The sequence below is a fragment of the Megascapheus bottae genome, chromosome 16 (assembly GCF_031878675.1).
Source record: "Megascapheus bottae isolate mThoBot1 chromosome 16, mThoBot2.hap1, whole genome shotgun sequence".
Lineage (NCBI taxonomy): Eukaryota > Metazoa > Chordata > Mammalia > Rodentia > Geomyidae > Megascapheus > Megascapheus bottae.
The window spans coordinates 45,290,037-45,317,221 of record NC_143524.1 but is presented as its reverse complement, the minus strand read 5'-3'; the positions used below and the strand labels follow the sequence as shown (position 1 = coordinate 45,317,221).

The following is a 27,185-nucleotide window of genomic DNA, read 5'->3' as shown; positions in this document are numbered from 1 at the left end:
CGCCCCTCTTCCTTATCTTCTCCTTTTACAGCTTCCTCTTTCTGACTGCCAACCGCTGCCCTGCATCCATGCCCCGCATCCATGCCCCAGCGTCGTGGTCGGCGGCGGCCCCGCAAGGCCTCTTGCGGTCGGGGCTGGGATGCTGTGTGTGTTCTCTCTCCCGGACAGGGGGATGGGCAGGTTGGAGCAGAGGGCAAAGGCCTCGTGAGGCTTCTGGAATCTCCCGCAGGGGGGCAGCCAGGGACTCAGCCTGGGAGACTTCAGACTTTGGGCATGCACGCGCGCAGGCGCGTGCGCGCGAGCACACACACACACACACACACACACACACACACACACACACGCACACACTCGCACACAAAGGCTGCCCGGGCGTGCGCAGGAGAGCGCGCTCGCACCCACGGCGGTGCGCACACACGCACAACTGCACAAAGACGTGCATCTCCACACACACGCGCACACACACTTCCCGCAGGCCCGCGCGCAACCGCACACCCGCCTCGCGTGCACACACGTGCGCACACGCGCGGGCACGCTCCCGGGAGCCGACCTCCCCCCCCCACACCCAAACGTCCACCCTGGCTCTTGGGGCGGCGCGCGCACCCGCGGAGACGCGCGCTCACCCGCAAGGCTCCGCGCCCCCGGCCGCGGCCCGGGCGCCGTGCGGCGGGCGGGGACCCGGGGCGGGGACCCGGGGCGGGGACCCGGGCGGGGGCGGCGGCGGCTGGGGGAGCGGAGGAGGCGGAGCGGGGATCCGAGAGCGGGCCGGCCCGCGCTCCTCCTGCCGGCCGGGGATTTTCCAGCCTGGGCGCCGACGCCGCGGATCTCCCTGCGGCCGCCGCGGACCATGGGCGACAAAGGGACACGGTGAGTGCGGGCGGCCGCCGCGCCGGGCGCGCGTGGGGGCGGCCGGGGCCCCGAGGGCGCGGGCCAGGCTTCCAGGCGGCGCCCGGGCTCTGCGTTCTCGATCACCCCGGAACCCGGCACCCTGCTTCCCGCCCGAGGTCTTGTGAATGGTGGCTGGAGAGGCCATGGGTGGGGGAACCGAGTGGGCGAGATCGAGACCCCGGCCACCCCATCCGGCTCGCGGCTCCTGCCTCAGACACTCTGCACTGGCTCGCAGACGCAGGGACAGCCGGACACACACACACACACACACACACACACACACACACACGCTGACAGCCGCTGCCACACGCGGGTCACACACAGCCGCACGACGTCATCCACACTTGCACACACTCGTCTGTCCACACCTTCATCCTGACAGTCCTGGTAACACGGGAACAGGAACCAACTCTAACACGCCCTCACGCCGCCACACATCCACACGGACACTGCCTGGCACTTGGACTCTGTAACACACACCATGGCCGCACGCACGCTGTCACCCTCAGAGACATGACACTGGTGTGACATGCTGCTGGCCTGACTCACAAACGCGGAGGAAGACAAGACTCTGCTGTTGCTGATTTCCCACCAGTGCACTTAAGACCCGATCCACAGGGACTGGCGCCCCGTGGGTACAGCTGCTAGGGTGGGGGCTTGCGGTACACTCCCTCCTGTCCCCCAGAGGGGAAGTGGAGACACAGCTGCTCTGGTGGAGAGCCCCTTTTTAGGCTAGAGTATAGCAAGTCTTCTCCATTCAGCCTCCTTTTCCTCTGGCCTCCTGAGGTCTGGTTGGGAGTGACTTCACACGCAGAGGCAGAAGGGGCTTCTGTCTAGCAGTCTCTGGAATGGGACACAGGGACAGAGGAGGCAGGGTAGGAGTAGGAAGCCCTTGGGGACAGCCCTTCTGAATGGGCCTGGTCAGACACCCAGCTTGATTCCCTCCCATTCCTGTCAGTCCCTGTGGCCTGTCCTCTGCTCCTCTTCAGACCCTTCTTACATCTCATTTTTCTTTACTCTCTCCCTCCTCCCTTCCTCCACCTCCTTTCTTCTAATATTTACTATCTAATGAGTTCTAATAGCTCATGAGTTCCTGCTGGATATTACTAGGTGTAGGATAGAAAATCAGAGATGTCTCCATAAGGAGTTAACAGACTAAAAGAAATCATCCACCAATGGATATATATATATATATATTTATATATATATTTATATTTGGAGCTTAAACTCAGGGCCTGGGCTCTGTCCCTCTGTCCTTTGAGCTTTTTCCCTCAAGCCTGGTGTTCTACCACTTGAGTCACACCTCCATTCTGGCTTTGTGCTGGTTAATTGGTGATAAGAGTCTTATGGACTTTCCTTCTTACCTAGGCTGTCTTCGAACTGTGATCCTCAGATCTTAGTCTTCTGAGTAGGATTACAAATATGAGCCACTGGTGCCCAGCTGGTCATCATGTTTTGAGACCCCTAACAAAGTGATTTCTTGCCACTTCCAAGATACTCAACAGAGTTAAAAGGGCCTCTAAGGGTTATGCCCATTTCTCATTAGAAGAAATTGAGGCACAGAGATCACTTCCTTTTTTTTTTTTTTTTTGTCGGTCGTGGGGCTTGGACTCTGGACCTGGGTGTTGTCCCTGAGCTCTTCAGCTCAAGGCTACCACCCTACCCCTTGAGCCTCAGCCCCACTTCCGGTTTTGGAGATAAGTCTCACAGTATTTAGTGCCCCAGCTGGCTTTGAACCATGATCCTCAGATCACAGCCTCCTGAGTAGCTAGGATTATAGTCATGAGCCACTGGGCTTGGCTCAGAGGTCACTTACTCTTTGAATTTAGAAACTCCTCTCAGCCATCCTCCCAGCAGCTTTTCCAGGAGGTTAGTTTTTTTTTTTGTCTTTTTCTGTCCCTCCACTCTTCTCCCTATATATACCAAGAGAAGTCAGAGGGTTGGGAAGATTACCTGACTTGTTTAAAGTCTAGAGGGGTAAGAGGCAGGGTAGAGGTCAGAGTCCACTGTGTATGGACTCACCCTTAGGCACTTCCAGGCCCTGTGTGGGTCTCAGGTTCAAGGACAGGGAGATGAACCCTCCTTTGTACTGGAGGCCCAGGCTAGGGTGTCTGCATTCACCTTGGTGGTGAGTCCCCACTGTAGCTGAATCTGATTCTTGGCAGAAGGGTGTGTGTGTGCATGTGTGTGCATCTGTGTGTGTATGTGTGTATGTGACTCCTTCCTTTATTTCATCAATCTCCCCCAGAGCCAAGGCCCTCCTGACTGGCCAGGTGAGGTCAGGCTTCTCTCCCTACAGGGCATAGCTGCGAGTTTGGAACCAATGTCTTCTTTGTTTTCCTGTGCTGTGGGTGAGCTGGGTGACTCAGCCCCCTTGGGCCTCTCTGTGACTTGAGGAGAAATGTCATTGTTTCTCTGCTGGCATGAGCTGGCATGATGAAGACATCAGGAGTTTCCAGGGGCCTGATGGAGACCTCTGAGGCCTGGACCTTTTCCTTGGCTTTCCCTCTGATTCTTGGGGGCACAGGACAATTGCCTTTGCCTTTCTGACCTTAGTTTTCCCATCTGTAAATGGGAACTATCAACAGAAGGACTTTTCCTGACTATTCTCCTTGTGCTCTCTGTAGTCACTGGGCATAGGGGAGGGGGTGCTGCCTAAGGCCTGGAGACTTGATCTGGCTAACCCCTACCTCTGGTGGGCCTAGCCTGCTTCTCTAGACTCCTGCAGCCACAGGAGGTCTCTTTCTTTCTAGGTGGTTTCTTGCATAATTAGGCTAAGAATGGCTGAATCACTAAGAACCTTAACCAACTCTCTCTCTCTTTTTTTTTTTTTTTGTGAGATTCTATCTTATGATTGGAAAGAGGAAGTATCTGACTTATTTTGCAGCAGAGTCAACTCATCTTTCCTATCTGGAATTCAAAGTGATAGGGAGCTGGATATTGATGGCTGGAATTACACAGAAAAAGGCAAAAGTGGGGGTGTGATTCAGGTGGCAGAGCAACAGCCTTGTGTGAAAAAGCTAAGTGAGAGAGCAAGGCTCAGAGATCAAGCCCAGTACTGGGTGCCCCCCCCAAAAGAAAAACAGAAAAAAAGATAAGGAAGTGATAATGACAACTAATAAACTGTCACTGTTCTTAAGGAGTTCCCAGGATGGAGGAGGGAAGAGAGATGAGATAAGCACCTGGAGAGGACTAGTTACAGGAGGGTGGTGGTGTGGGTGCTGTGGCTGGGATCCCTGGGGACAGTTAACAAAGATTGACTGAGTGTTTCCCAAGTCCATAGGACTGGAAATCCAGAGGTGAACAGTTCTATTTTGTCCCTGATTGTTATTCAGGTGATATGGGCTACCGGAAATCTAAGAGAAGCTCTGACCCAAGGTCTGTGCAGGGGCTAGGGTAGGATGCTGTCCTAGGAAGGAGGTGCCTCTGAGCTACTGAGCTTCATCTGGAGGGAGGAGGAAGAAGAGGAGGAGGAGGAGGAGAAGGAGGAAGAGGAGGAATGGGGCCCTGGGGATGTGCCAGTCTAGCCTGGGTGTGGAATGTGCAGAGGTTTGGAGATGTACAGTACAAGGCCTGGGCTGAGCGGGGGTCATGGATGAACCCTAGGAGAATACAGGCCAGCCAGCCCTACTGTGTGAAAGTCAGGGTTTTCTCCCCAAGCCAGAGTGATTCAGAAGAGTGCCAGGGGCAGTGGAGGGGCGCAGTGAAGCTTCCTATCTGTGATGCGCCTCTGGTCATGGCCTGGAGGCTGTATGGGAAGAGCAGGCCTGCAGGCCGGGAGCTCTGTCTAAGAACCTATGAGCCACACACCGGAAGTTCTAAAAAAACTAGAGAGGGTGGATCTGGAAAGTATGCATATGAGTAAAGAGGTAGACTTCTTGCCTGGCTAGTTGGTTGGACTTTTGCTCAGTGACTGGTATGTGTTTAACATGCTGAAATAATCTCACTGGATGCTCCCTGTGACCTAATAATGTGGGGCTTGTTAGTCCCATTTTACAGATCCGAAATAGACTAAAGGAGCTGAGTGCCGGGGGCTCACAGCTGGAATCCTAGCAATTTGGGAAGCTGAGATTGGGGAGGATCATGGTTTGAGGTTAGTCTAGGCAGAAAAGTTTTTGACGCCTTTGAAATCAAGAGCCAGCCCCATTGGCACAAAACTGTTGTCCTGGCTATGATGGAAAGTCGTAAACATGTAGATGGAGCGCAGGCCAGAGGGTCCTGCCTTGGGAGGAAGCAAGACCCTATCTCAAAAGTGCAATCAACAGAGCCAGACACTATTCACTTAATGTCTGTAATCCTAGCCCCTCCGGAGGCTGAGATCTGAGGATCAAGGTTTGAAAACAGCCCAGGCAAGAAAGGTCTGTGAGACTCTTATCTCTTAAACAACAAAAAGCCAGAAGTGGAGGTATGGCTCAAGTAGTGCCAGCCTTGAGCAGAAAGAGTTAGGGGTTAGTGCTCAGTCCCTAGATGCAAGGTCCCATACACACACACACACACACACACACACACACACACACACACACCCTGAAGACAGAGCTAGAGGTGTGGATCAACAGTAACAACCCCTGCATTCCAAGTGTGAGTCCCTGAGTTCAAATCCCATACTACCAAATAAATAAGTACACCAGAAGAGATGAAGTATTTTGGCCACTACCAAATTAGCCCATTAGCATTTGCACTGAGCGTTATCTTTCTACACAGCCCCGTGTGCTACTTTGTTACCTCCACTCACTGGCCCCCAGACTCAAATGGTTCATATCTTCTCTACCTTCCTGAATCCACTTACTTGAAAGGCAACACGAAGGGTCTGATTTAGACAACAGGAGGGACTTTCTGAAAGGCAATAGGTAGAATAGAATTTCCTTGCCTGCAGATGTTTATGAGCTCTTCTTTTTCCTGAGGGAGGAGGGTGGTGCGAGGGGGACGTGTAGTCACCAGTTCTCTGTGAGTTTTGGCTGTCATTTCTTTTGGTGGTTAAGGCCTGTGTGACCCAACTTGGCTGGAATATGGGGAAATCCTGTGGCTTTGGCCAGGACCACTCCTGAGCCTGCCGGCTGTGGTAGCAGCAAGCCTGGCCCGCTGTCCCTGATTCAGGGCTGGCTTCTGGGTTTCAGACTCACTCAGGGGCTCTATTTCTGAGCTGGTCAGTCTTGCCTGAGGCTGCAGCCTTTCCTTGGAATGGAGTCCTAAGTTCTGGACTGGACACCTCCCTGCGACCGTAGCAATTAAAAAAAGAAAAGGAAAAATAAAAAGCTTATTGGGAGTCACTTGTCACTTCAAGTGTTCCCTTGGCGTCCACCAGGCTGTCCTCCATTGCTGACCATGTGTCTCTGTTGCCCATTTGGTTGCAGCCTGTAGGTATGGTGGCGGTGTGGCTGAGGGAGCTGGAGTGGTAGGCTGTGCCTAGGGAGGCTTCTGCATGCGTGGGTCCAGGCCTTGAGCTAGGGCTGGAAGGGAAGGCAGTGAGAGGGAGGGCAGCCTTCCCATGGACTCGAAGGCAGAAGTTGCTTTGAGGAGTCTGGATGACTTGATGTAGGGGGAAGCTAGAAAGCATGGAGGTTTGGCCAGGACCAGCTTGAGCTTTGGTAATCACTGTACCTGAGTTGGAGAAAAGAGGCAGGAAGATGAGGAGCGCTGAGACCTGGAGCCAGGAAGGCCCCATAAGACTTCTCCATGTGGGCAGAAGGTGGTGACCTGGTGGATTGGTGCGGTAATGAAGTCACATTGGACCACACAGCACAGAGGATGTACCTTGCTTTTCTGTGTGTAGAGCATGCCTTGCGCTTGAGTGGGGGATTGTGGGGTTGAAGCCCCAGGAATTTGTTCCATCTACTCTCCTGCCTGTGTCCAGAGAGAGAGGATCACTGTCCTGCAGTGCCTTATAGGCCCAGGCTGAAAGGTGGGCAGTGAGCTGGGTTCAAGGGAAGGTGTACAGTTTTGTGGTTCCCCTGATGCAGGCTGGGGGACTTGGAATGGTTTCCTAGAGTAGATGACCCTGAGCTCCAGTACTGGATCATGAGGAAGGCCTAGGCAAGATGGATACTTTTAGATGTGTGTGTGTGTGTGTGTGTGTGTGTGTGTGTGTGTGCGCACATGCTCGCGTGAGAGAGAGAGCCCATGTTTGTCCCAAACATGGCCCTCTACCACTTAGGCCACTTCTGGCTTTGTATTAGTTAATTGGATATAAGAGTTTTGTGGGCTTTCTTGCCCTGACCAGTTTTGAACAGCAATCCTCAGGTCTCAGCCTCCTGAGTAGCTAGGATTATAGTCATAAATCACTGGCAACTGCTTAGTTGTAGATAGTTTTGTAATTGTTTTTTTTTATATGGTTCTGGGCTTTGAACTCAGGAACTTGCACTTGCTAAACAAGCCACTTGAGACACACTGGGAGGAAAAGCAGAGCTTGCGCCAAGGTCTAGTCCAGGATCCAAGTGTGGGACTGGGAAGAGCCAGGCTCAAGGAGGGTCTCAGCCTCCAGGCAACCAGCAGGCCTTGGGTGTCAGCGCTGCTCTAGTTGATGTCCTGGCACTCATCCATTCATGTCAGGGTCCTCATTGCCACTTGTTGAACTCTTTTTGTTTGAACTCTCTCTTCTTCCTCTGTGTTGGCATAGCCTCCACTCTGGGTATACTTTTTGGGAAGTGTCTGTTTAACTAGACTGGGTAGAGCTCAGTGCTGAAGGAGAGAGGCAAGACTCTTCCATTAGACTGGAAGTCCTCCACTGAGGGGAGGACCTCTCAAAGGGAGGCCTGTGTCTCTTCCTCAGACTGGAGATTTGAGGGGTGGGCCTGTTTCCCATAGGAATACACGTGACTCCTTGCCCCTACCCCGTGTACAAGATGGGTCCTGTCCCAGAGGTGGCTTGAATCTTCGCAAGGGAGTAGAGGAGGGGGTGTGGGTGGCAGGACTGGGTGGCTGCTTTGAGAGGGGAACAAAGGACTCTGTTGTCCCAGGCCCCCTCTCCTCCCTCTCCAGGGGCCCTGACTAGGTCATCTCTCTGGAGACAGCCTCCTCCTTCCTGGGACTGGCCCCATCTTTATTCTTGCGTTAGAGGAACTGCTTGTTCCTGCCCAGAAGACCCGATGCCAGATGAGGCCCCTGGGACAAAGCCTCAGGGACTGGGCCTAACGGCATCTTGGGAGTTCTGAGTGACTGAGGTCACCAAGGAGAAGGAGCAGCTTTCTCTCAGCCTGGGGCTGGACCACCACAGAGCTTGAGTGCCCTGGCAGGGAGGAATCTATAGACTCTAGAGTATCCTGCAAGGCTGGTCCTAGTCAGGCTGGCAGGAGGCAGGACTTACTCAGCAGCTGTGGGTGGGTGTGGGTACCGGAGGAGGCCCTGATCCTGCTGGACCTGCAAGTAGCCTCCTTGGGTGTTTTGGTACTTCTACCTCTCTCCCAGGCTTTGCCATCCGTGCTCATGGGCAAGTTTTGGCAAAGTACCAGGAGAGGGCCGGGGAGAAGATGCTGGGTGCCATCCCAAGAGGATCCCAGCCTTTGTGCTGCCACTTATTATTTATTTATTTATTTGAGGGGGGAAGGTAATATTGGGGCTTGAACTCATGGTCTAGTGGCTGTTCTTTAGCTTTTTTTTAAGTGGCTGTTCTTTAGCTTTTTTTTTTCTTTCTCAAGGTTGATGTATTACCACTTGAGTTATAGCTCCACTTCTGGCTTTTTTGGGTGGTTAATTGGAGATAAGAGTGTTATAGACTTTCTTACCTGGGCTGGCTTTGAACTAGGATCCTCAGATCTCAGCCTCCTGAGTAGCCAGGATTATAGATGTCCTGGGGTTTCTGCTGTTTACTCGCTACTGGGTGCCCTTGAGTGTGACATTCACCCAGCAGGGGGCCTGGTGTGTCTGAAATCTCTGTTTCTGTGTCCTGCTTGTGGATCTGGAGAATGACCTTTCTTCTAGAGGCCAAACGTAGGGAACCCGGCAGCTCAGATCTCTGTCACAGACTGTGAGGGAGCTGAGTCCTGGCTGAGGCTGATAGTGGACACTGAAGGCCAGGAAGGAGCCACCTTCTGCTTGAAGGGTTGTGCTGTCATCTGTGGGCCCAGAGCCTTCTTGGAGGTGTGTATGTCGGGGGGTGTCTCTACTTCTCTGCACCATCCCCTGTCTCCTCTGGGGACTTCACATCATATCTGGTGACTAGCCAGTCCTAGGCTGGTCTCTCTTTTCCCTTCCAGGTGGTGCTTAGAGTTCCTTCCTCCAGGAAGCCAGTGAGTTAACTGGCTGCCCAGTGCCCACTCTCTAGGCACCCTCTGTGATCTGATTAGCATAGACTAGAAACTGATTAGCATAGCGGGTGGATTCTGGGAAGAGCTAGATTTCCTGGTTTCAATCCCAGCTCTAACACTCATTGGCTGGGTGACTTCGACTGATTGTTTAACCCTTTCCTGGCTGTAGGCCCTCTACGGCAATACTGAACTGGAGGTTGTCTTGAAGATTCTATGAGTTAAAATAGAGATTGCACAGAATGTCCTGTCATGAGGTTAGTGCTGTGTGTTGGCTTTTGGATGCTCTTTCTGGGTTTCCCTCTCTCCCTCAGCTGAGCCTCCCCTAGCGGGGACCCTAGATGAGTCATTTTTGAGGTCCAAAGCCTGTATTAGGGTTGGCTCTTAGTACCTAGTGGGTGATTTGACTACAAATGTCATACCATTCTTAATGGCCTAAGTCCCATTTGCTACCTCCTCCAGGAAGACCTCATGGATCTCCAAGTCTTTTGTGATCTTTCTGCCATCTTCTGTCTTACATACCTTTTATCCTTCTTGCTGCTGTGGTCCAGGTTATTTACACACTTGTGATGTCCTCCAGGAGGTTGAAAACTCTTCAAGGGCACCTGGTCTGGGTCTGCCTGTCCCTAACATCTGAGTGGGCCTGACATGGCACCCAGCTTCCTAAATACTTCTTTAGTGAAGGAAGCTGAATGGCAGCATTTCATGGGGAGAAGATATACTTTAAAGGGTGGGTGGTGTGGTTGGTGTGGATGATCAAATCTCATTGCTAGTTTCAAAACATCTCAAAGTAGCCCAGAGCCACAAGAATTAGATTAGTCTTGTGGCCTAAAGGAGCAGAGGTCACCCGATGACCAACTTTCCTCTTGTTGGGATGACATGTTTTTCTAACAACTGAGGCTTCCTGGCAGGAGATCCATGGCTTGTTTCGGCCTTGGCGGCTTTGCTGCTGTTGTTTCTCTAGCTCACCCTCTTAGCTTCTGTCTGCCTGCTGAAGTCCAGCTTCCTAAATAAGCACTCAGCATGCTGCCCTTCTTCTGGCCTCCAGAGGGTGGGCTCTGAGCATGGTCTCCATCCTCAGACATTCCTGAGACCTTCCTGGCTCTGGGCAGGAGCATGAGGGAGCAAGGGGTCTCCTTTCCACGAGGCACACGTGGGTCTGGTTGTCGTACACCCAGTGTGGTTTGGCATGGCCTGAGGAGAGCATCACCTGCTGGTGATCAAGGATTCTATGCAGCTGGAAAGTCTCTCTTGGTTGGCAGAGCTCAGTTCTCTCCATCAGCTTCCCACTGGGCAAGTGCTCAGAACCCACCTCATTACTGGGGACAAAACTCTGGGCACTGGATCCAGCAGGCTGCGGTCATAATCAGCTAATTAAACCACCCAGGAATTGCTGCTTGGCTTACAGGAGTGGGGAGAGGGGGTGGGCTTGTGAATCAGGGAGGAGAAATGACGGGGGTGGGAGGGGAGGCTCAGAACACTGGGCAGGGCTGGGAGAAAGGAAGCAGAAAGAGGGAAAGAGGCTGGGGAAGAGGAAGAGAGGGGTAGAAGCCTACAGGGGCCATGGTCGGAGGAGTGCCAGGTGAAATGGGACCCAGGGACACCGCCTTTACTAGCCCTGTGGTTCCAGGACAAACTGCTCTCTTTGCCTCAGTTTCTCCATGTGGCAAGCAGGAAGTATGAGAGGCTTTGGGCTAGAACATTCCAGCACAGTTCCTTTTCTGTGTATAGGCTGTGTAGTGAGGAGGAGAGAAGGTGTACTGTTCTCTGCAGGGTGGCCCAGCTTAGCAGTCCCAGGATGGACAGGTCATGCTGGGCTTGCTCTGAGGAGTAGGGCTGGGCTACTGTAAGTTTTTTTCTGGAAGGGAAGACTTGTAGGTAGTGAGAAAGCCTCCCTGTCTCTCTAGGCCTTGGTCCTTAGGCCTTGGTTCTGCTATCATCTTGGTTCTGTTGTTCCTTAGGACTGACTATCTAGTCAGTGCTTACAGGGAGGGACTGTTGAAAGCTTGGGGTTTCCTCTCCAGGGCTGACTGGCCAATGTCTTATCCAACTTGCAGGACTGTCCCCAGTAGTACTTCCAGAGTATGTGGGGAGACACTCCATGGATTTTCGCAGTCAGATGGATTCAGCCTTACTTGTCTAACACGATGACTGCTTAGCTCCATGCCTTTAGCCAAGGCATTTAGATTCTCACTTGACCTCAGTCTTCTCATTTGGGAAATGGGTACAGTGATCACACCTAGCTCAGGGGTGGAGGAGTAAAAAGCCGTATGGATTTGATTTTTTTAAAAAAATCATTGCTCTTCTCCAGGTCCAGTGTGGATCTGGGCAGTCCCTCCCTGCTCTCTTTCCTACCCAGTCTGCACAGAGATGAGGCTCAGAGATGGCAGGAAGGAGCAGTGAGATTGTCCCGGGCCACTGCAGATAGTGCCTCTGCCCCTCAGCCAGGGCAGATTCTGTAAGAGGAGGTAGAGAGGGACTGGGGAGTTGGAAGCTGGGGGAGGCTGTAGAGAAAGGGCCCTTGGCATTCCAGCCCCGTGTCTTTGTGCCTTTTCTCCCTTGGCCCACACCCGGGGTGCAGAGCCCAGAACTTGGTTTCCTGCCAGGGAAGTCAGCCGGCCTCTGTTTACATTCAGAAAACAACAGCTCTTCCTGGTTCTCAGTGCTTAGCAGGAGGTGCCTGCTCAGAGGTCTGGGGCAGGCCACAGAGGGATGGGGGCTGCCTCCTCCAACCTCTGCCACCGAGCCCAGCAGCGAGCTGTGACTTGTCCCTAGCTGGACCACTCCAAGGAAGCAGTTACATAAGTCCCAAGGACTCCTGCTCCCTTCCTCCCAGAGGGCCTGAGGAGGAGGCAGACACAAGGCACCAGGCAGAGCGGGCACAACAGGGCACGGAGCTCCTGGGCACAGCGGGCAGTGCTGACAGTCGGTGTCCCTGTTGGGGGGGACACTGTGTTGCATTGCCTTGGTTGACTCTGAGCTGCCTTCATTCTCCCATAACTCCACCCCTGGGAGTTGAGCTGTGACGGGGAGAAGCTTCATTAGAGGAAACGAGCCACGGTCCTCAGATAATTTGCTTCCAAACTGCCCCCGGAGGGGAACTGGCCTCTCTGCTGCCAGAACAACAGATAGCTAGCATGTTCCAGTTTCTTCCCCTGGATTCCACATGCATGTCTCCAGAGTTGGCTGGGGACCAGCTCAGGCCTCCACCACAGGCCTTGCTGTGGCCTGAGCCACCACAGTGGTGATATCAGAAGCCACTCTCTCCCCCACATCTAGCTTGTGCAAGGCAGGATCTTCAGACTTTCCCCAGCCCCGTAGAAATTGTGAAGCCAATAGCGGCTTCCAGTGGAGGTGATGCAAGGTAGAGGGTAGAGAAGGAAGGAAATGGCAGCCAGAGAGGGACCTGCCGCATTGAGGGCTGTTTTAATTTTATTTAGTATGGGTACTGGGGCCTCAGGTTCTCCCTTGGCTTTTTTTTTTTTTTTTTGGCTCAAGTCTGGCATTTTTCCACTTAAAAATCCTATCTCCACTTCCAGCTTTCTGGTGGTTAATTGGAGATAAGAGTTGCACAGATATTCCTGGTCAAGCTGGCTTCGAACTGCAATCTTCAGATCTCAACTTCCTGAATAGCTAAGAATACAGGTGTGAGCCACTGGCACCCAACTTGGAGGGCTGTCTTAAGGGGTGCAGAGGCCACGTGATGTGGTGGTGTGGGGCATCCGGCTGAGGTCCTCATCTCCCCCTACCAATAACTGCATGTCTGAGGGCAAGCTGTTCAGATTCTGAAGAGACCTGGGCACACATTTCCTTCCTTTCTTGAGGATGCTGTGCTAAGGAAAGAACTCAGCACATGAGCGGGACTGTCAGAGTTGATGTTTGCTCTGGAGCTGCCAAGGCCCAGGACAGGGGAAAGTCTGCAGGCATTAGCACACTCAGTCCCCTCTCGAGGAATGCTGTTTCTTCACTCCACAGACACCCCTGAAAAGAGCCATCTCGTATGTTCACCATTTTGCAGAGGAAATTTTGTAATGGAAACTCTCTGAGAGCCATGATGGAGCCCCTGGCCAGGCCTCTGCGCCAGCCTCCTCCAGCCTCAGCACCATGTTCATCCAGACTGAATGGTGATGGAAACGTAGCTTCTCTCCATTCTGCAGCCACTGGCTCCAGAACACTGACTTCCTATTAAAGCCCTGTCTCTGGTCTGGGCTGTCACTCTAGTCTGTGGATTCTTATCCCTTTGCTCATGCCTAAGCCTTCCAAGCCATCTTTGTGTGTGTGTGCGTGTGTGTGTGTGTGTGTGTGTGTGTGTTGAACACAGGGCCTGGGCTCTGTTCTAGCCTATCCTTCCCTTTCCTTTTTTTGTGTGCCAGTCCTGGGGCTTGAACTCAGGGCCTGAGAACTGTCCCTGAGCTTCTGTGCTCAAGGCTAGTGCTCTACCACTGGAGCCACAGCTTCACTTCTGGCTTTTAAAAAATTGTTTTGGTATTTAATTGGAGATCAGATTCTCATGGGCTTTCCTTCCCCTTTCAACTGAGATCCTCAGCTCTCAGCCTCCTGAGGAGCTAGGATCACAAGAGTGAACCACCAGTGCATGGCCCATCTCCCCCCCCCTTTTTTTTTTTCCAGTCATGGGCTTGAGCTCAGGGCTCGAGCTCTGTCATTGGACTTCAAGCTCTACCACTTGAGCCTCAGCACCACTCCCAGCTTTTTTCTATGTATTTGGTACAGGGGAATTGTGCATGCTAGGCAAGCACTCTACCACTAGGTCCAACTCCAGGCCCCCTCTCTTCTTTTTGAAACACACTCTTGATGATGTCCTTCCCAGTTTAAAATCTAACGAACTGCTCTCCTCCTCACAGGACAGTTCACAGCTCCTCTGCCCACACATGTGCACTGAGGTTAACACTGATCCTTGCACTTGCTATACTCTAACACTTGGGCCAAACCTCCAGCCCTTTGTATTATTTATTTTGTTAGCTTTAGTCATTTTTGCTTAGGGTTGCATGTCTTTTTGCCCAGGACCTCAATCTTCCTATCTCTGCCTCCTACCATTCTAGGTGTGGACTATTGATTGAGACGGCATCTGGCTGTCTTTTTGTGCAGGCTGGCCTCATATTGCAGTCCTACTCATCTCCAACTTCTGAGCTGAGAATACAGGTGTGAGCCACCATATTGGGGCCGGTCAGTTTCATCAGTTCTTGATAGAGCCTGGCACAGTGGAGTGGGAGGTTGCTGGAAAGTGATCAGGCAAGTCCCTGGAGGAAGTGAACCCTGAGCTGCTGATCCAAAGGAGAACCATTCTCCATCCCACTTCCTTACTGTGCCTGGAACTGAAAGAAAACAAGAGGATACTGACGTTAAAATGGGAAATATGGGCTGGGAGTTTGGCCTAGTGGTAGAGTACTTGTCTAGCATGTACAAAGAGTTGGGTTCAATTCCTTGGTACCACATACATAGAGAAGTTGGAAGTGGTGTTGTGGCTCAAATGGTAGTGCTCCTGAGAAAGCCCAGGGACAGTGCTCACCCTGAGTTCAAGCCCCAGGACTGGCAAATAAATAAATACATATGGATGGGAAATATAAGCTGAGGGTTGCTCCCCTCTCCTCCGCTCTTTCTTTCTTAAGCCAGGGCTTTGTCTCAGGGTTTATTGCTCTCACTCTGCTTTACTGCTCACTGCTGGCAATCTACCACTTGAACTATGCCTGCAATCTGGCATTTTGCTGGTTAATTGGAGATGGGATTTAGTTTGTGCGCATGCGCGCACACGTGTGTGTGTGTGTGTGTGTGTGTGTGTGTGTGTGTGTGTGTGTGCATGCGTGTAGAAGTGTTAGTACTGGGGTTTGAACTGAAGGCCTTGTGATTTCACTCAGCTTTTTTTTTTCACTCACAGCTGGTGCTCTGCGACTTGGTCCACAGCTCCATTTCTGGCTTTTTGCTTGTTGATTTTCTAGTTAAAAGTCTCTTGGATTTGTCTGTCTTTTCTGTTTTTGAATCTTGATCCTTCAGTTCTCAGCCTCTTGAGCAGCTAGGAGTCACCAACACTCTGTTTCTTCCTCTTGTCCACATAGTTGCTGAACGAGCAGCCATGACGTGAAAATGCAGGCTGCAGAAATGAGTTTATAGAGCGTGCCTTCGTGTTCTCCTATCTCCTGCGTGTCCTCGATAGACCTGAGTTTTCCTTTCCTCATTGGATCTCGTTCTAGTCTTGGCATGCCATTTGTTGCTCTGCAACTCTGGGCAGTTCTTGTCACTTTCTGAGCCTTTGTTTCTGTGGTGTATCTTAGAGGTGACAATATCCTCATGGTGGCATTGACGTGTGTGTTTGGACAAGTGGTTTGGACAAGTGGTTTGGGCAGTCTTTCAGCTGGAAGGCTCTTGAGGAGGGACACATGTCCAGTTGGTGAGTGTGTCCTCAGTGCCAGCCGGGGCAGGCACATGTACTAGGGTGAACAACCTTCCTAGCTTTTCCGGGTCTTTGTCAGTCTCACACCTTAGGAGAGCTGTCAGCTCAGTCTTGGGTAAATTGGAACTGAGTTACTCTGTGCTGTGTTTTCCATAAATGCTCGTGGACTGGGTATGTCAATAAATTCATCTTTAGCGCAGGGCAGAGGTGGGACTTGGCTCGATATAAACAGGGCCAGACTAATAGAGTGAGATGAGGCCTTGTGAGAGAGGAGGTGACAGAAGGGTCTGGAAGATGCAGGAAATGAGACAGAAAGGAGGGGAGCTTGCTGGATGCTGCTCCAGGCTTCAAGCTCTTTCTCCTGTCTGTCCCCAGCCAAGGCAATGGCTGGTTTCTCACTGCCTTCTGGCAAGTCTGCCAAGTGCTTTCTGTATTGTCACTTCGAGGGTGAAGTGAGCCTAGGTCAGGCTGCAGCCAGTGGAGGCTCTGAAAGTAAGGCCTCACCTGACACTGGTGTCTCATACCTGAATTGTAGCTATGAGGAGCCTCAGATCTGAGGGTCATGGATCAAAGCCAGCCTGGGAACACACATCAATGAGAGACTCTTCAATTAACCAGCAAAAATCTGAAGAGGTTATATGGCTCAAGTGATAGTATGCTAGCTTTGAGTGAAAGAGCTAAAACTGGAGGCCTGGAGTTTAAACCCCATTACTGACACAGACACATACAAACAGACAGACAGACACACACACAAAAGAAATTAAGCTTCAATGCCCATCCTTCATCAGGTGTCTGTGTATAAAGCTCCTTGTTGTGTCTGGTCCTTAGTTGGTACCAAGCAAGTGTCCTTCATTATCTTATAAAATGGGGACAGGAAAGCTTTCTCAGCGTAACCACCAGGCTTGTGTGGCAACCAGATGGGTTGTGAGGAACTCTAGGTAAACTGGGCCACACCCTATACAGTTAAATATGGCGTTCTTTGTAGGGCTGCTCTGTCTAGCCTATGGTTCTAGGCATGGAGGATGGGGGGGGGGTAAAGGGGTGGGATTGGGTCTATCACCAGCATGGAAAGGAAGGATCTTGTCCCTAGAAAGTGCTCCAGGATCACCAAGGACTCCAGAGATGTTCCCTGTGCGAAGCAGTCCTGGAGGGCCGCCTGGATTTGGGAAGCCACAACAAGACCGGCTTCTTAGCTGGGACTGAGGACCAGAAGAAGGAGTGTCCTGGAGCCTCTTCTGTCTGATGGGCTGGGGGCAGGGCCTTTGTGCAGGCGGGTTGTGCTTGATCGCCTCTGGGCCCTTCCTCCAGCCCCCAGGCGGACTCACCACTCAGCTCACCTCATCTCAGCGCCTCGCCTCGGAAGACTTCACCTTGTGTCCCTGCACGCAGGGAAAACGGAAGATATTTTGCTGTTCTTATATAAATTATTAAGTAAGCTTCCAAACTCTGTGAATCCATGTTCCCAGGCCTAGTTTATCTCCCCGCCTCCCACTCCCTCCTTTACTGCCGTGGTGGGAACAGGTGCTCCTCTGTCAGGCAGCTCTGAATCCATATGAGACAGTTGTTAGTGAGAGCCCTCACTGCTCAGGTAGGACCTCGGAGGCTTCTGGGCCCATTCTGGGCGTGGCTGAGTTCACTGTTCCTGCTGGCTGTGTCAATGAGAGCCTGGAAAGGCCTCTCTGGCCCACTTGTCCTCATCTGCACAATGGAGAAGATGAGTACTTGGAAAGGATGAAAAGTAATGGATCACAGCATAACCTGGGTTTATAGAACTGAGCAATGCGGGTGGAGCTGGCTCTGGGGCCACATTGACACTAGGATGGGGTCTGTTCTGGGGTAAAAGGTGTGTGTGTGTGTGTGTGTGATAAGAGGGTGAATGTGTCTATAAGCTGGGGAGTTCAATTGGCCCAGGAAGGGTCTAATGTAAGCTTAGGTTAGGGCTGGATGGGTGGCAATCTGGCCTAAGTCTGGGTGAGGAGTCTGGCTTGTTTATGCTTTTGAGAAACTTCTAGGGCAAGCTGAGCTGACCTTTCCTGTTCAAATGCCCACGGGGTGTGGCACATTGCAGTGCAGTCAGAGAAGGGAAAAGGGCAGTGGTGGCAGCAATGGAACCTCTGCCTGGAGATCAGGGGAGGAGACTGGGCGCCTGGTGGGGTGGGGGTGGGGGAGGTGGCAGGGAGTGGGTGGAATGGAAGGAGCAAATGTAGGCCTGGGTTATCAGCTAAGCTGGTAGCCATAAAATGGCTACATAATCTTTCTGAACCTGGAGTTTCTTGTCTTAAAACGACAGTGATAAAGGGCCATGAGTTTGGCCTAGTGGTAGAGTGCTTGCCTAGCATGCACGAAGACTCGATTCCTCAGTACCACATACATAGAAAAGCCAGAAGCGGTGCTGTGACTCAAGTGGTAGAATGATATCCTTGAGGAAAAAGCCCAAGGACAGTGCTCAGGCCCTGAGTTTAAGCCCCAGGACTAGCAAAAATAAAAAATAAAAGAATGATAAAACCAGCCTTGGTGACTCACACCTGTAATCCTAGCTCCTTAGGAAGCTGAGGTCTGGAGGATCATGTTATCATGGTTCAAAACCTTTCCTGGGAGAAGTACCCAAGAGACTCTATCTCCAAAAGAGCCGGAGCAAGTCCTTGAGTTCAAACTTGGTACAATGGGAGTGGTGGGGAGGATGGGATAAGGCTTCATGAGATAATATAGGGCTTTTAGCAGAGTGCCTGGCACACAGTAGGTGCACAAGCAATGCTCAGTGTGCCTCTCACCCTCATTCACCTCTGTTGCACTTTATCAACACTTTGTCTGCCCCACTGCCTCCCTCTTGGTTTCTACTGCTCTGGGAAGGACTGAGTTTTGTTCATCCAGTGAAACCTAAAAGCATGTTCTTTTTCACCCAAAGCCATGCTTACCTACATACCTCCTAGGTGTTTCTGCCACAGGACCACCGTGTGGGTTTTGCTCTGTAGAACTCTAGCTGGTTACTGAGATTGTGATGATGCCCTAGAGACAAACAGCTTTATCCTTCTGAGCCCTCAGCAGCCAAATAATCAAATCACCGCTGGGTGAGTGCTGACATCTGTTTCTCCCTCCTGGAATGCAAGCCACTGCCACCCAGGGGCTGCGTCGCCAGGTTCCCGGGGCTGCCATGGGATGTGCCTCTCCCCTGACTGTCATTTTCTTATCTTTAAGTCATTTAGGCCTGGTTCCTCTTCTGTCTGAGGCAAGTCCCCCCTCTCTTCCTGCCTTGGGTTCCTGGTGTTTAGAACTAGGCAAAGAGCAGAACTACATCAGCTCCTCCCGCCTACAGCAAGGCATTATTAAGTCAGCTGCTGTATTTCACAACCTCCAAGGCCCCTTCCATTCTGACCTTCGGTCTCTGGGCCTCTGGGAGGAGAAAGGGGAGAACATTCCATTCTGAGCAGACCCTCTTCTCCTGGCTTCACAATGGACATGGAGCTCTGTGCACACTGTTTATATTTCCATGCCAGAGTGTATTACCCAGCACAGCCTGCTGCAATTAATTACAAGCCCAGCAAATAACTTGTTCCTGGGAGGTTGGGCTTGGCATAAACATTTATATACAGCCCTGGACAGCGGAGGCTGGGCTCACCCCTCCTGCCTTAGGCTCCCAAACAGACAGGATTAGGGTGGGGTGAGTGGGGCCACCCAATTTCCTTCAGAGCTGAGGTGCTATGTTTGTAATTTTCTCTTTCAACCTTCTAGTTCTGCTGGAAACCCCTGCACTTCTCTGTGGATGAATAAGTAGAGATTCGGCTGAGTTAAGTGATTTGTTCAAGGCCACACAGCACATAGTGGTAGCAGGATCTGTGGGATAAATAGATTCAAAAAGAAGCTAGAAATCAGGAAGTTAGTGCAGAGCTGAGTTCAAACCCTAGGATCACAAAACAGAACAACGAAACCAACCATCCAGAAATGGATCAATTATTAAGCTGTCCATGCATTCATGACTCTTTGTGACCATTTGTCCTGAAGGGGGTTCTACTAGCTCCAGCCCGTCCTTTATCAAGACATGGAGTCTTCAATTTAGGGGTTTTGGGGAGGTCAACTCAGGCCACCTCAAAGGATCTGGAATTCTACATTGAATGTTCTGTACCTGAAATGCTGGGGACTAGAAATGTTCCAGATTTCTGATTTGATATAATCTGCATATGCTGATGGACCCAAGTCCTCCCTTAAGCCACAATTGATGCATGTCTCACATACACCATCTACTGTGAAGGTAATTTTAAGGTATTTTGCAGACACCTGCATTTTGATCATGTAATCGTCACATCTGAGGTCTCGTTGGGATTTCCATTTCTGGCATCCTGTTGATTTTCAGATTAGGGATTTTCAGGTTAGGGATGCACTTGAGCCCTGCTTGAGAAGTCTTGGCTTGAGTTTATCCTCAGGAAGAGGCCCAACCATTTCTGCTGTCCAGATTTACTGTTCAAATCTCTGGAGCCACCTGTTGGGGGCCATCCTTTTCTTTTCATGGAGGAAAACAGACCCAGGAAAGAAAGAGGCTGGACACTACAGACAGGGCCCACTTTAGACATGGAAGTGCCTGGTCCCTGGACCTGAGTCCTGGAACCTTCTGGTGGGGCAGGAGCTATCCCCAAGGGTAGGATTGCAGTCCTCAGGCTTTGGGGGCTTGAGCTACTCACACCATGTTAGCACCGTGCCTGGAGGCTGGTGTAGGAAACCAAGGCTCAGGAAAGATGTTGTGAAGCATGGAGTGAAGGATATGCTGGTGCGATGATATAAAAGGAAGAGCATCTCATTTGGGAGATGAGGGTTTGGGGCCCAGGTTGCCACCTGTACCACAAACGAGAAGAAAGAAGTGAGATAAAGTAGGCTATACTTTAGCTATACGGTAGGCTTGCTATGAAAACACTCTGCTAAGGGAAGGAAGCCAGACATCAAAGGTGGTAGTATGGACAACTAGAACAGATGAATCTGTAGAGACAGGCAGCAGCCATTGTTGGCTTTCAAGGGTTGGGGAGAGGGGACATGGGGGAAAAAAACTACTTAGTGGGGAAGGGATTCCTTTGGAGTGGTGGAACCAGATAGAGGCTGTGGTTTTACACAACAGTGTGAAAGTACTGAATGTCACTGAGTTCTTTCACTTTCGATGGTTGATTGTATGTTAGGTAAATTTCACCTCAGTGACTTGTGGTTTAAAATCAGTAATAATAATGATGATAATAACATCTGTCAGGAGGGGTATGGCTGAGATGAGACACGGGTGTTAGGGTGAGGCTGTTGAAGAAAGAGTGGTGTCAGAGGTTATAGGGAATTAACTACAGTGTAGGGAGTAGCTCAGCAGTTAAGATTCTATATTAGTCTGTCTGTCATTACTGTCAGAGAATCCCTGGTTCTGGGTATTTTATAAAGAAAAGAGGCTCCTTTAGCTTACAGTTCTGGATGCTGGCACTAACATAGGCTAGGTTCTGGCAAAGGATTCACAGTAATTTGTGGTAGATGGCATCTTGGCAGGAGCAGCACAGTAAAACAAGAAGCTCAAGAGCCATTCCAGGGTTGTAGTCACCCAAGAACTCAAAAAGCCAGGCATCTGGGACTCATGCCTATAAATCCTAGCTACTTAGGAGACTGAGATCTGAGAATACAAGTGCGAAGCCAGTCTGGGCTGAAAAGTCTATGAGATTTTTTTTTTATCTCTAATTAACAAGCCGAAAGCTAGAGTTGGAGGTGTGACTAAAGTGGTAGAGGATTAACCTTGAGTGAAAAAGCCAAGTGAGTGGTACAGGGCTGGCCTCGAGCAAGGTGCTCAGAGACAGTGCGAAGGCCCAGAGCTCGAGTCCCACGACTGGCAAACAAAAACAAAAATCTCCCCCCCCAAGCCAAGAACAAAACAGAAACAAACAAACCAAAAAACAAAAACAAAACAAAAAACTCAAGTGAGAACATGAGGCCCTGAGTTCAAGTTCCACTCCCCCTTAACCAAACCAAACCAAAGTCCCAAGAAAATGACCTTAATTTCTTCTGAAGGCAGTTTCTATAAAGATCAAAATGCCTCCTACAGGTTGCACCCCTACCTTCCTCCTCCTCCTCTCCATTTCCCTTCTTTTTCTTTCTTTGATTCATCTATTGAACCCAGGACCTTGCCTATGCTAGGCAAGAGGTCTACCCACTTAACTGTATCTCCAGCCTGCCTGTCTGCTTAGCAGCTTCCTTCCTTCCTTCCATCCTTCCCTCCCTCCCTCCCTCCCTCTCTCCCTCCCTCCCTCCCTCCCTCCTTCCTTCCTTCCTTCTTTCCTTCCTTCCATATATCAACCTTTGGGTCACATTCAAATCATCCTGAAACCATAGCAGTTCTAAAGCAAGACTGACACGCTCCAAAGCTGTTTGGCCTTTGCAGATGATTATTTATTCTCTCTTTGTTTGAGTTTCCTCAGCTATAAAAGGAGGGGGGGAGATAATTAAGGTTTTATTGTGGGGATTTTAATCTTTGATTATAGGAATCTCAAAGCTTGCCTGAGGATTAAATGAGTTAATATTTGTAGTGGCACGAAGTAAGACTTGCATGGTAGCTGTGGTCATTCTCTCTCATTCACCTTTCTGTTACTTGTTCATTTGCTGGGTACCCACGCTGAGCCGGGCTCTGGATGGGATTCTGGGGACACAGCTGTGCATATGACTCAGTGCCTGCTCTGATGTCAGGAGCTTTCTGACATTCTGGCAGAGGAGCCAGCCCGCTGCACAGCACCTTCCCCCTCCTCAGCTCACCTGCAGCTCCAGCTGCTGCTGAGAATCTCTCTGCATCTCTGGAGCTGTCAGAACAGGCAATGCCTCCCAGGCTTTCAAACGTTTGGGGACTGGGTCCCTGGGTTTGAGGGAACCTGGGCCTTGGTTTCCCTACTTGTCACAGACAATCAGGCTGGCTGAGCACTCAGGATATTTTTCTGGCTTCCAGACTGGAGTCAAACAAGCCTTAGTGGAGTCTGGGGTCTTTGCTGCAGGGCTGAATGCTAGCAAAGTCAGTCCAGATAGCACTGGGCTGTGAGACAGGCTCTCAGAGCTACCCAACGGTTCTAAGAAGCTGAGATGTGCTGGAGGGAGCTGAGGAAGGTTAAGTGCAAGCCCAAATGTGATGGCCCCAGCCACATCTGGCCTTGGTAGGGGTCCCAAAACCCAGTAGCCTGTATTGGCATGGCCCGAACTGTCACCCTGTTGAGATTTAATGATGAAGCGTGGACTGTCTTTAGGGGACTGACTGGTAAGATGAGTAGACAAGGTAGGAATGGGGTCAACAGGTTGAGCGTGACCTCAGTGATACCGGACAAAACTTGAGTCTAGGTGTTGCCCCTGCCCCTCTGTCAGCCTGTCCAGGTTTCTGTGTCTGCATCTCCCCGACTGCCATCCTCAGTCAGTCCTCCTTGGGTCTTGTACTAACATTTTCCCTCTGGCACCAAGGAGTGTCTAACCCTTCCTTCTCCCTCCCTCTCCCCCCTACCTGTGTGGTCTGCACCTGCTCTCTTCCTCCAGATACCTGCCTGCGGGGGATTGAGAAGAGCCATTCTAGGAAGGAGTTTGCCCTTTCTCTGCTCCTTCTAAAAACGTGTGTGTGTGTGTGTGTGTGTGTGTGTGTGTGTGTGTGTGTGTGTGTACGGGCATGCACGCGCATGCACGCGCTTGCCATTACCTAGGGCTTGAACTCATGGTATCTTGTCTTACTTGTGTCTCCCCCCTACACCCCAGTTGAGACTGGTGTTCTATCATACACTACAACTTCTAGCTTCTTGCTGGTTAATTGGAAATAAGAGTTTCATAAACTTTTTGTGCCCGGGCTGCCTTTGAATCATGATCCTCAGATCTCAGCCTCCTGAGTAGCTAGGATTACAGATGTGAGCCAACAGCGCCCAGTTCTACATTGCTATTTTTATTTTTCGAGTGAAGATACAACAGTTGGAAACTTCCAGAACTCATGTGTGGGCTCTGGAAGGGACCAAATAACTGGTCAGAGTCACAGGGGAGAAAGGAGAGCTTAGAGAGGCAGTGGGTCTGGCTGAGTGACTCTGTCTGTGTTCTCAGGTTACCTCCTCCTCTCCCTAAACCTTCGTTCCTCACCCTTCTTGGGCCTCCTGGCCTAGAAATTTGACAGCTTGGCCTGGGAAGCTTCTTTGCATGAGACGTTCATTCATGCATCCCATCCTTCATGGCTCCTTGGTACCACGTCTTGTCCTGAGCCCCAGAGTCATGGAGTGAGAGACCTGACCTCATCTTTACTTGAGGACTGACAAGGGAATGAATGAATGACCCATATCTACTGTGGGCACAGGTTTCAAAGCGGATATGAGCCATTCATTCATTCATTCATTCATTTTGCAGGTGCTTGCTGAGTTCCCATGTGTTGGGCAATCTCCTGGCCTTGGGATACCAAGGCAACAGAGTAGGCAAGAGCTCTGCTCCTACCTGGTGCCCCTATTCAGCATGAGCCTGGGGGACAGTGAAATCAACGGACATATATTTTTTCAATAATAATTTAAGCATCAACAGTCAGAGAGCCCTTTCCCTGAGCGTAGGCAGAGAGAACTAGTTCCTAACCTCTTCTAGAAACAGCATTTGAAGCAATTGTTGCTGTTTGTCCTTCTGGTTGTGTGTGGGTGTTTCACAGGTAATCTGGCTGACTTCCTTTCCACATTGCTTGTGATGGGACGAGATACTGAGGTGATTCTCTTAGATGTGATCTCATGTGCTTTCCAGCCAGACCATGCAAGTCCACAGGTCGCAGGCCAGGTTTTGCTCCTCCTCCCCCCTTTCTGCATACTTGCCTAGCTCCTCACTACTTTGTCTTCTCTGGATGATCTCCAGGGAAATCTCTGTGAGTGTTGTTCTGTTTATCTTTGGCTGTATAATGAATCACCCCCCAAATAACACTAATCCTTTCAAGAGTCAGGGATGTGGGGAGTGTGGGAACTTGAGGACACTCCTGGCACATGTCTCTCATGTGACTCTGGATGGCACAAGGACTGGAGGAGCCAAGTGTTGGGCACACTTGTGGATACTATAGCTAGAATGAATTTCTTTCTCCTCCTCCTGCCATTGCTGTTTTCTGAATTGGGGCCAACTTTGTCTCTCACCTGAAGAAACGATGCCAGCTTAATTTAACCACACACCACTTTTTGTGGATTGGGTATTATGCTGTTGTTATTATTAATAATTCTGGTCCTATGGCTTGATTTAGGAGCTTTGTTACTCTCCCTCAGCTTTTTTTTCTTGATGCAAAGGCTCACTGTTCCACGTCCAGCTTTTTGGTGGTTAATTGGGGATGAGAGTCTCACAGACTAAGGTGCCGGGGCTGGCTTTTGAATTGTGATCCTCTGATCTCAGCCTCTTGAATGCTAGGATTATAAGTGTGAGCCACCAGTGACTGCCTGGCTCTGTGCCGATATATATATATGCTCAATCATCACAATTAATCCAACAAGGTCAGTTCTGTTGCTGTCTCCATTTTACAGAAAAAACTGGGGCTCTGACAAGTTTCCCAGTTGATAAGTAGCAGATCTGGGACTTGAACCCAGAGGGATCTTGTTGGGTCTGGCCCTTCCCTGCTTCCTTGAGCTCCTTCTTAGCCACTGTGTCCTTCTATTCTTCCCTCCACACAGCTCCATTTGGGGAGGGTATTACAGCATGATCCCAGAGCCCTGCCTGTGTTTCATCACAGTCATAAAATCTAGATGGCAGATTCTGCTCCCTGCCTCATCTAGCTTCTCTTCTCTGCCTCCCTCTCACCTTCTAGAAGCCCCATTTTTTTTCCCCCTGCAGGTTCTGTTCTGTGTAGTCTCAAGGTAGTATCCTGGCCCTCCAATCACCTTGGAGTTATGGCTGCTGCTCCTTGGGCTCCTAGCTGTGGCATTGCTCACTTGAGAAAACCTTCCCGCACTCCCCAGGTTGGTTGGTCACTGTCCTTGGAGCACTGCACTGTAGGACATTTCTGAGAAACAGTTGTTCTTGGTTTGTTGATATCTGTCTTGGAGGGGGGGTGTCCATTGAGAGTGCATGGTCCTGCTAGCTTCCTGACAGGTGAGAAGTTTCATGGAGATGTGGACTAAGACATTACTCTGCCCTAGTTGCAATATGTCTGGTGGCCAACAGTGTCTGCCATGCAACCAGCACTTCATAATATTTGTCCAATATTGTTAATAATGCAAAGAACAAAGCCAGGCACCGGTGGCTCACACCTGTAATCCCAGCTACTCAGGGGACTGAGGTCTGATGATAGTGGTGTTAAGCCAGCCAGGGCAGGAACATCTCTCATCTCCAATTAACCACCAAAAAGCTGGAAGTGGAGCTGTGGCTCAAGTGATAGAGCACTAGACTTGAGTAAAAAAAAGCTCAGGGACAATGCCCAGGTTATGATTTCAAGCCCGGACACTCTCTCTCTCTCTCTCTCTCTCTCTCTCTCTCTCTCTCTCTCTCTCTCTCTCTCTCTCTCTCTCTCTCTCTCTCACACACACACACACGACAGAAACACTCTCATTTAGCTCCCAGAGCTTGTCACCTTCATTGTACAGATGGACAGCCAGGCTGAGAGACAAAGGTCCCTGACGCCATAGTAAGCAGAGGTTTCTACCAGTGCAGCCTGGCTCTCTCGGACACACACTGAATGGCAGAAGAGCTTCTAATTTCCCGAAACTTCTAGTAGCATGTGTGTATGTGTGTGTATGTGTGTGTGTGTGTGTGAAGGTGTGAAGGTGTGTATGGGTGATGGAGAAGACAAAGATGGAGTCAGGGCTGGGCGCTTTGAGAAGCAATGGGCATCTTCATGGGGTCTTGAGAAGGAGTAGAAGTTACTAGATGAGGGCCAGGAGTTTGGCCCACTGGTAAGAGTGTTTGCCTAGCATGCACAAAGACCTCCCGTTTGATTCCTCGATACCACATATATAGAAAAAAGCTGGAAATGTGCTGTGGCTCCAATGGTAGAGTGCTTGCCCAAGGACAGTGCTCAGGCCCTGAGTTCAAGGCCCAGGACTGGCCAAAAAAAAAAAAAAAGTTACTAGATGAAATCTACCTGGCCCTGGAGGCATCTTGAGTCTCTAACTCCAGCCTCCCACCCTGGGCGCCATGCCTCCCCCTCTCCTTCCATCGCAGTACGGGGGATTCTGTTTTGGTTGGGCGGAGGTGGCAGAGGAGTTTGCATGTCTGGCTCTTCTCCTCCTCATTCCTCCTCTCTTCCTCCCAGTGCTGCTCAAGCTGTTTCCTCTGCCAGCCTGGCTCTGTTCCAGCCTTGGGCAGGCAACAGCCATCCCCTCTTCCTGGGGCTTCTGTGGGCTGTGGATTCCTTTTCACTCATGGAGGGTCCTCCTTTCTCCCTCTTCTGTGTAAAACCCTGGGAACAGAGGCTGCAGGCCATTCCAGAGCTGCCTGCTGCTCTCAGTGGTCTTGGAACTCATTCTTCCCCCTCAGGGCTTCTGTTTCCCGGGGAGTCACAGCCAAAAGGCACATAGCAGGCCTTGTCCTTGGGGAGTCATTTGGGGTCTGCCTCAGCAGCCATCTTTACCATTACTAGCCTTGGGGACAGAAGTTTGCTCTTCCACCTCAGGAACTGCTCAGCTGACATCCTGACACCCTCTGGGGACCCTCACTTGCAGCTTCTTCTCACACCCTTCCCTCCTGCAGAGGTT

General features: G+C 50.9%; 1 protein-coding gene across 1 annotated transcript in view; it reads left to right on the top strand.

Annotated features, from left to right (window-relative positions):
• Positions 1-741: 741 nt before the first annotated feature.
• Arrb1 (arrestin beta 1) overlaps positions 742-27,185 on the top strand; it is a 73,539-nt gene continuing 47,095 nt past the window's right edge. The window contains exon 1 of the mRNA XM_090348430.1: positions 742-867. Coding sequence (XP_090204556.1) covers positions 848-867 — 20 coding nt within the window. The 5' untranslated portion in view covers positions 742-847. The remainder of the gene's footprint in view (positions 868-27,185) is intronic.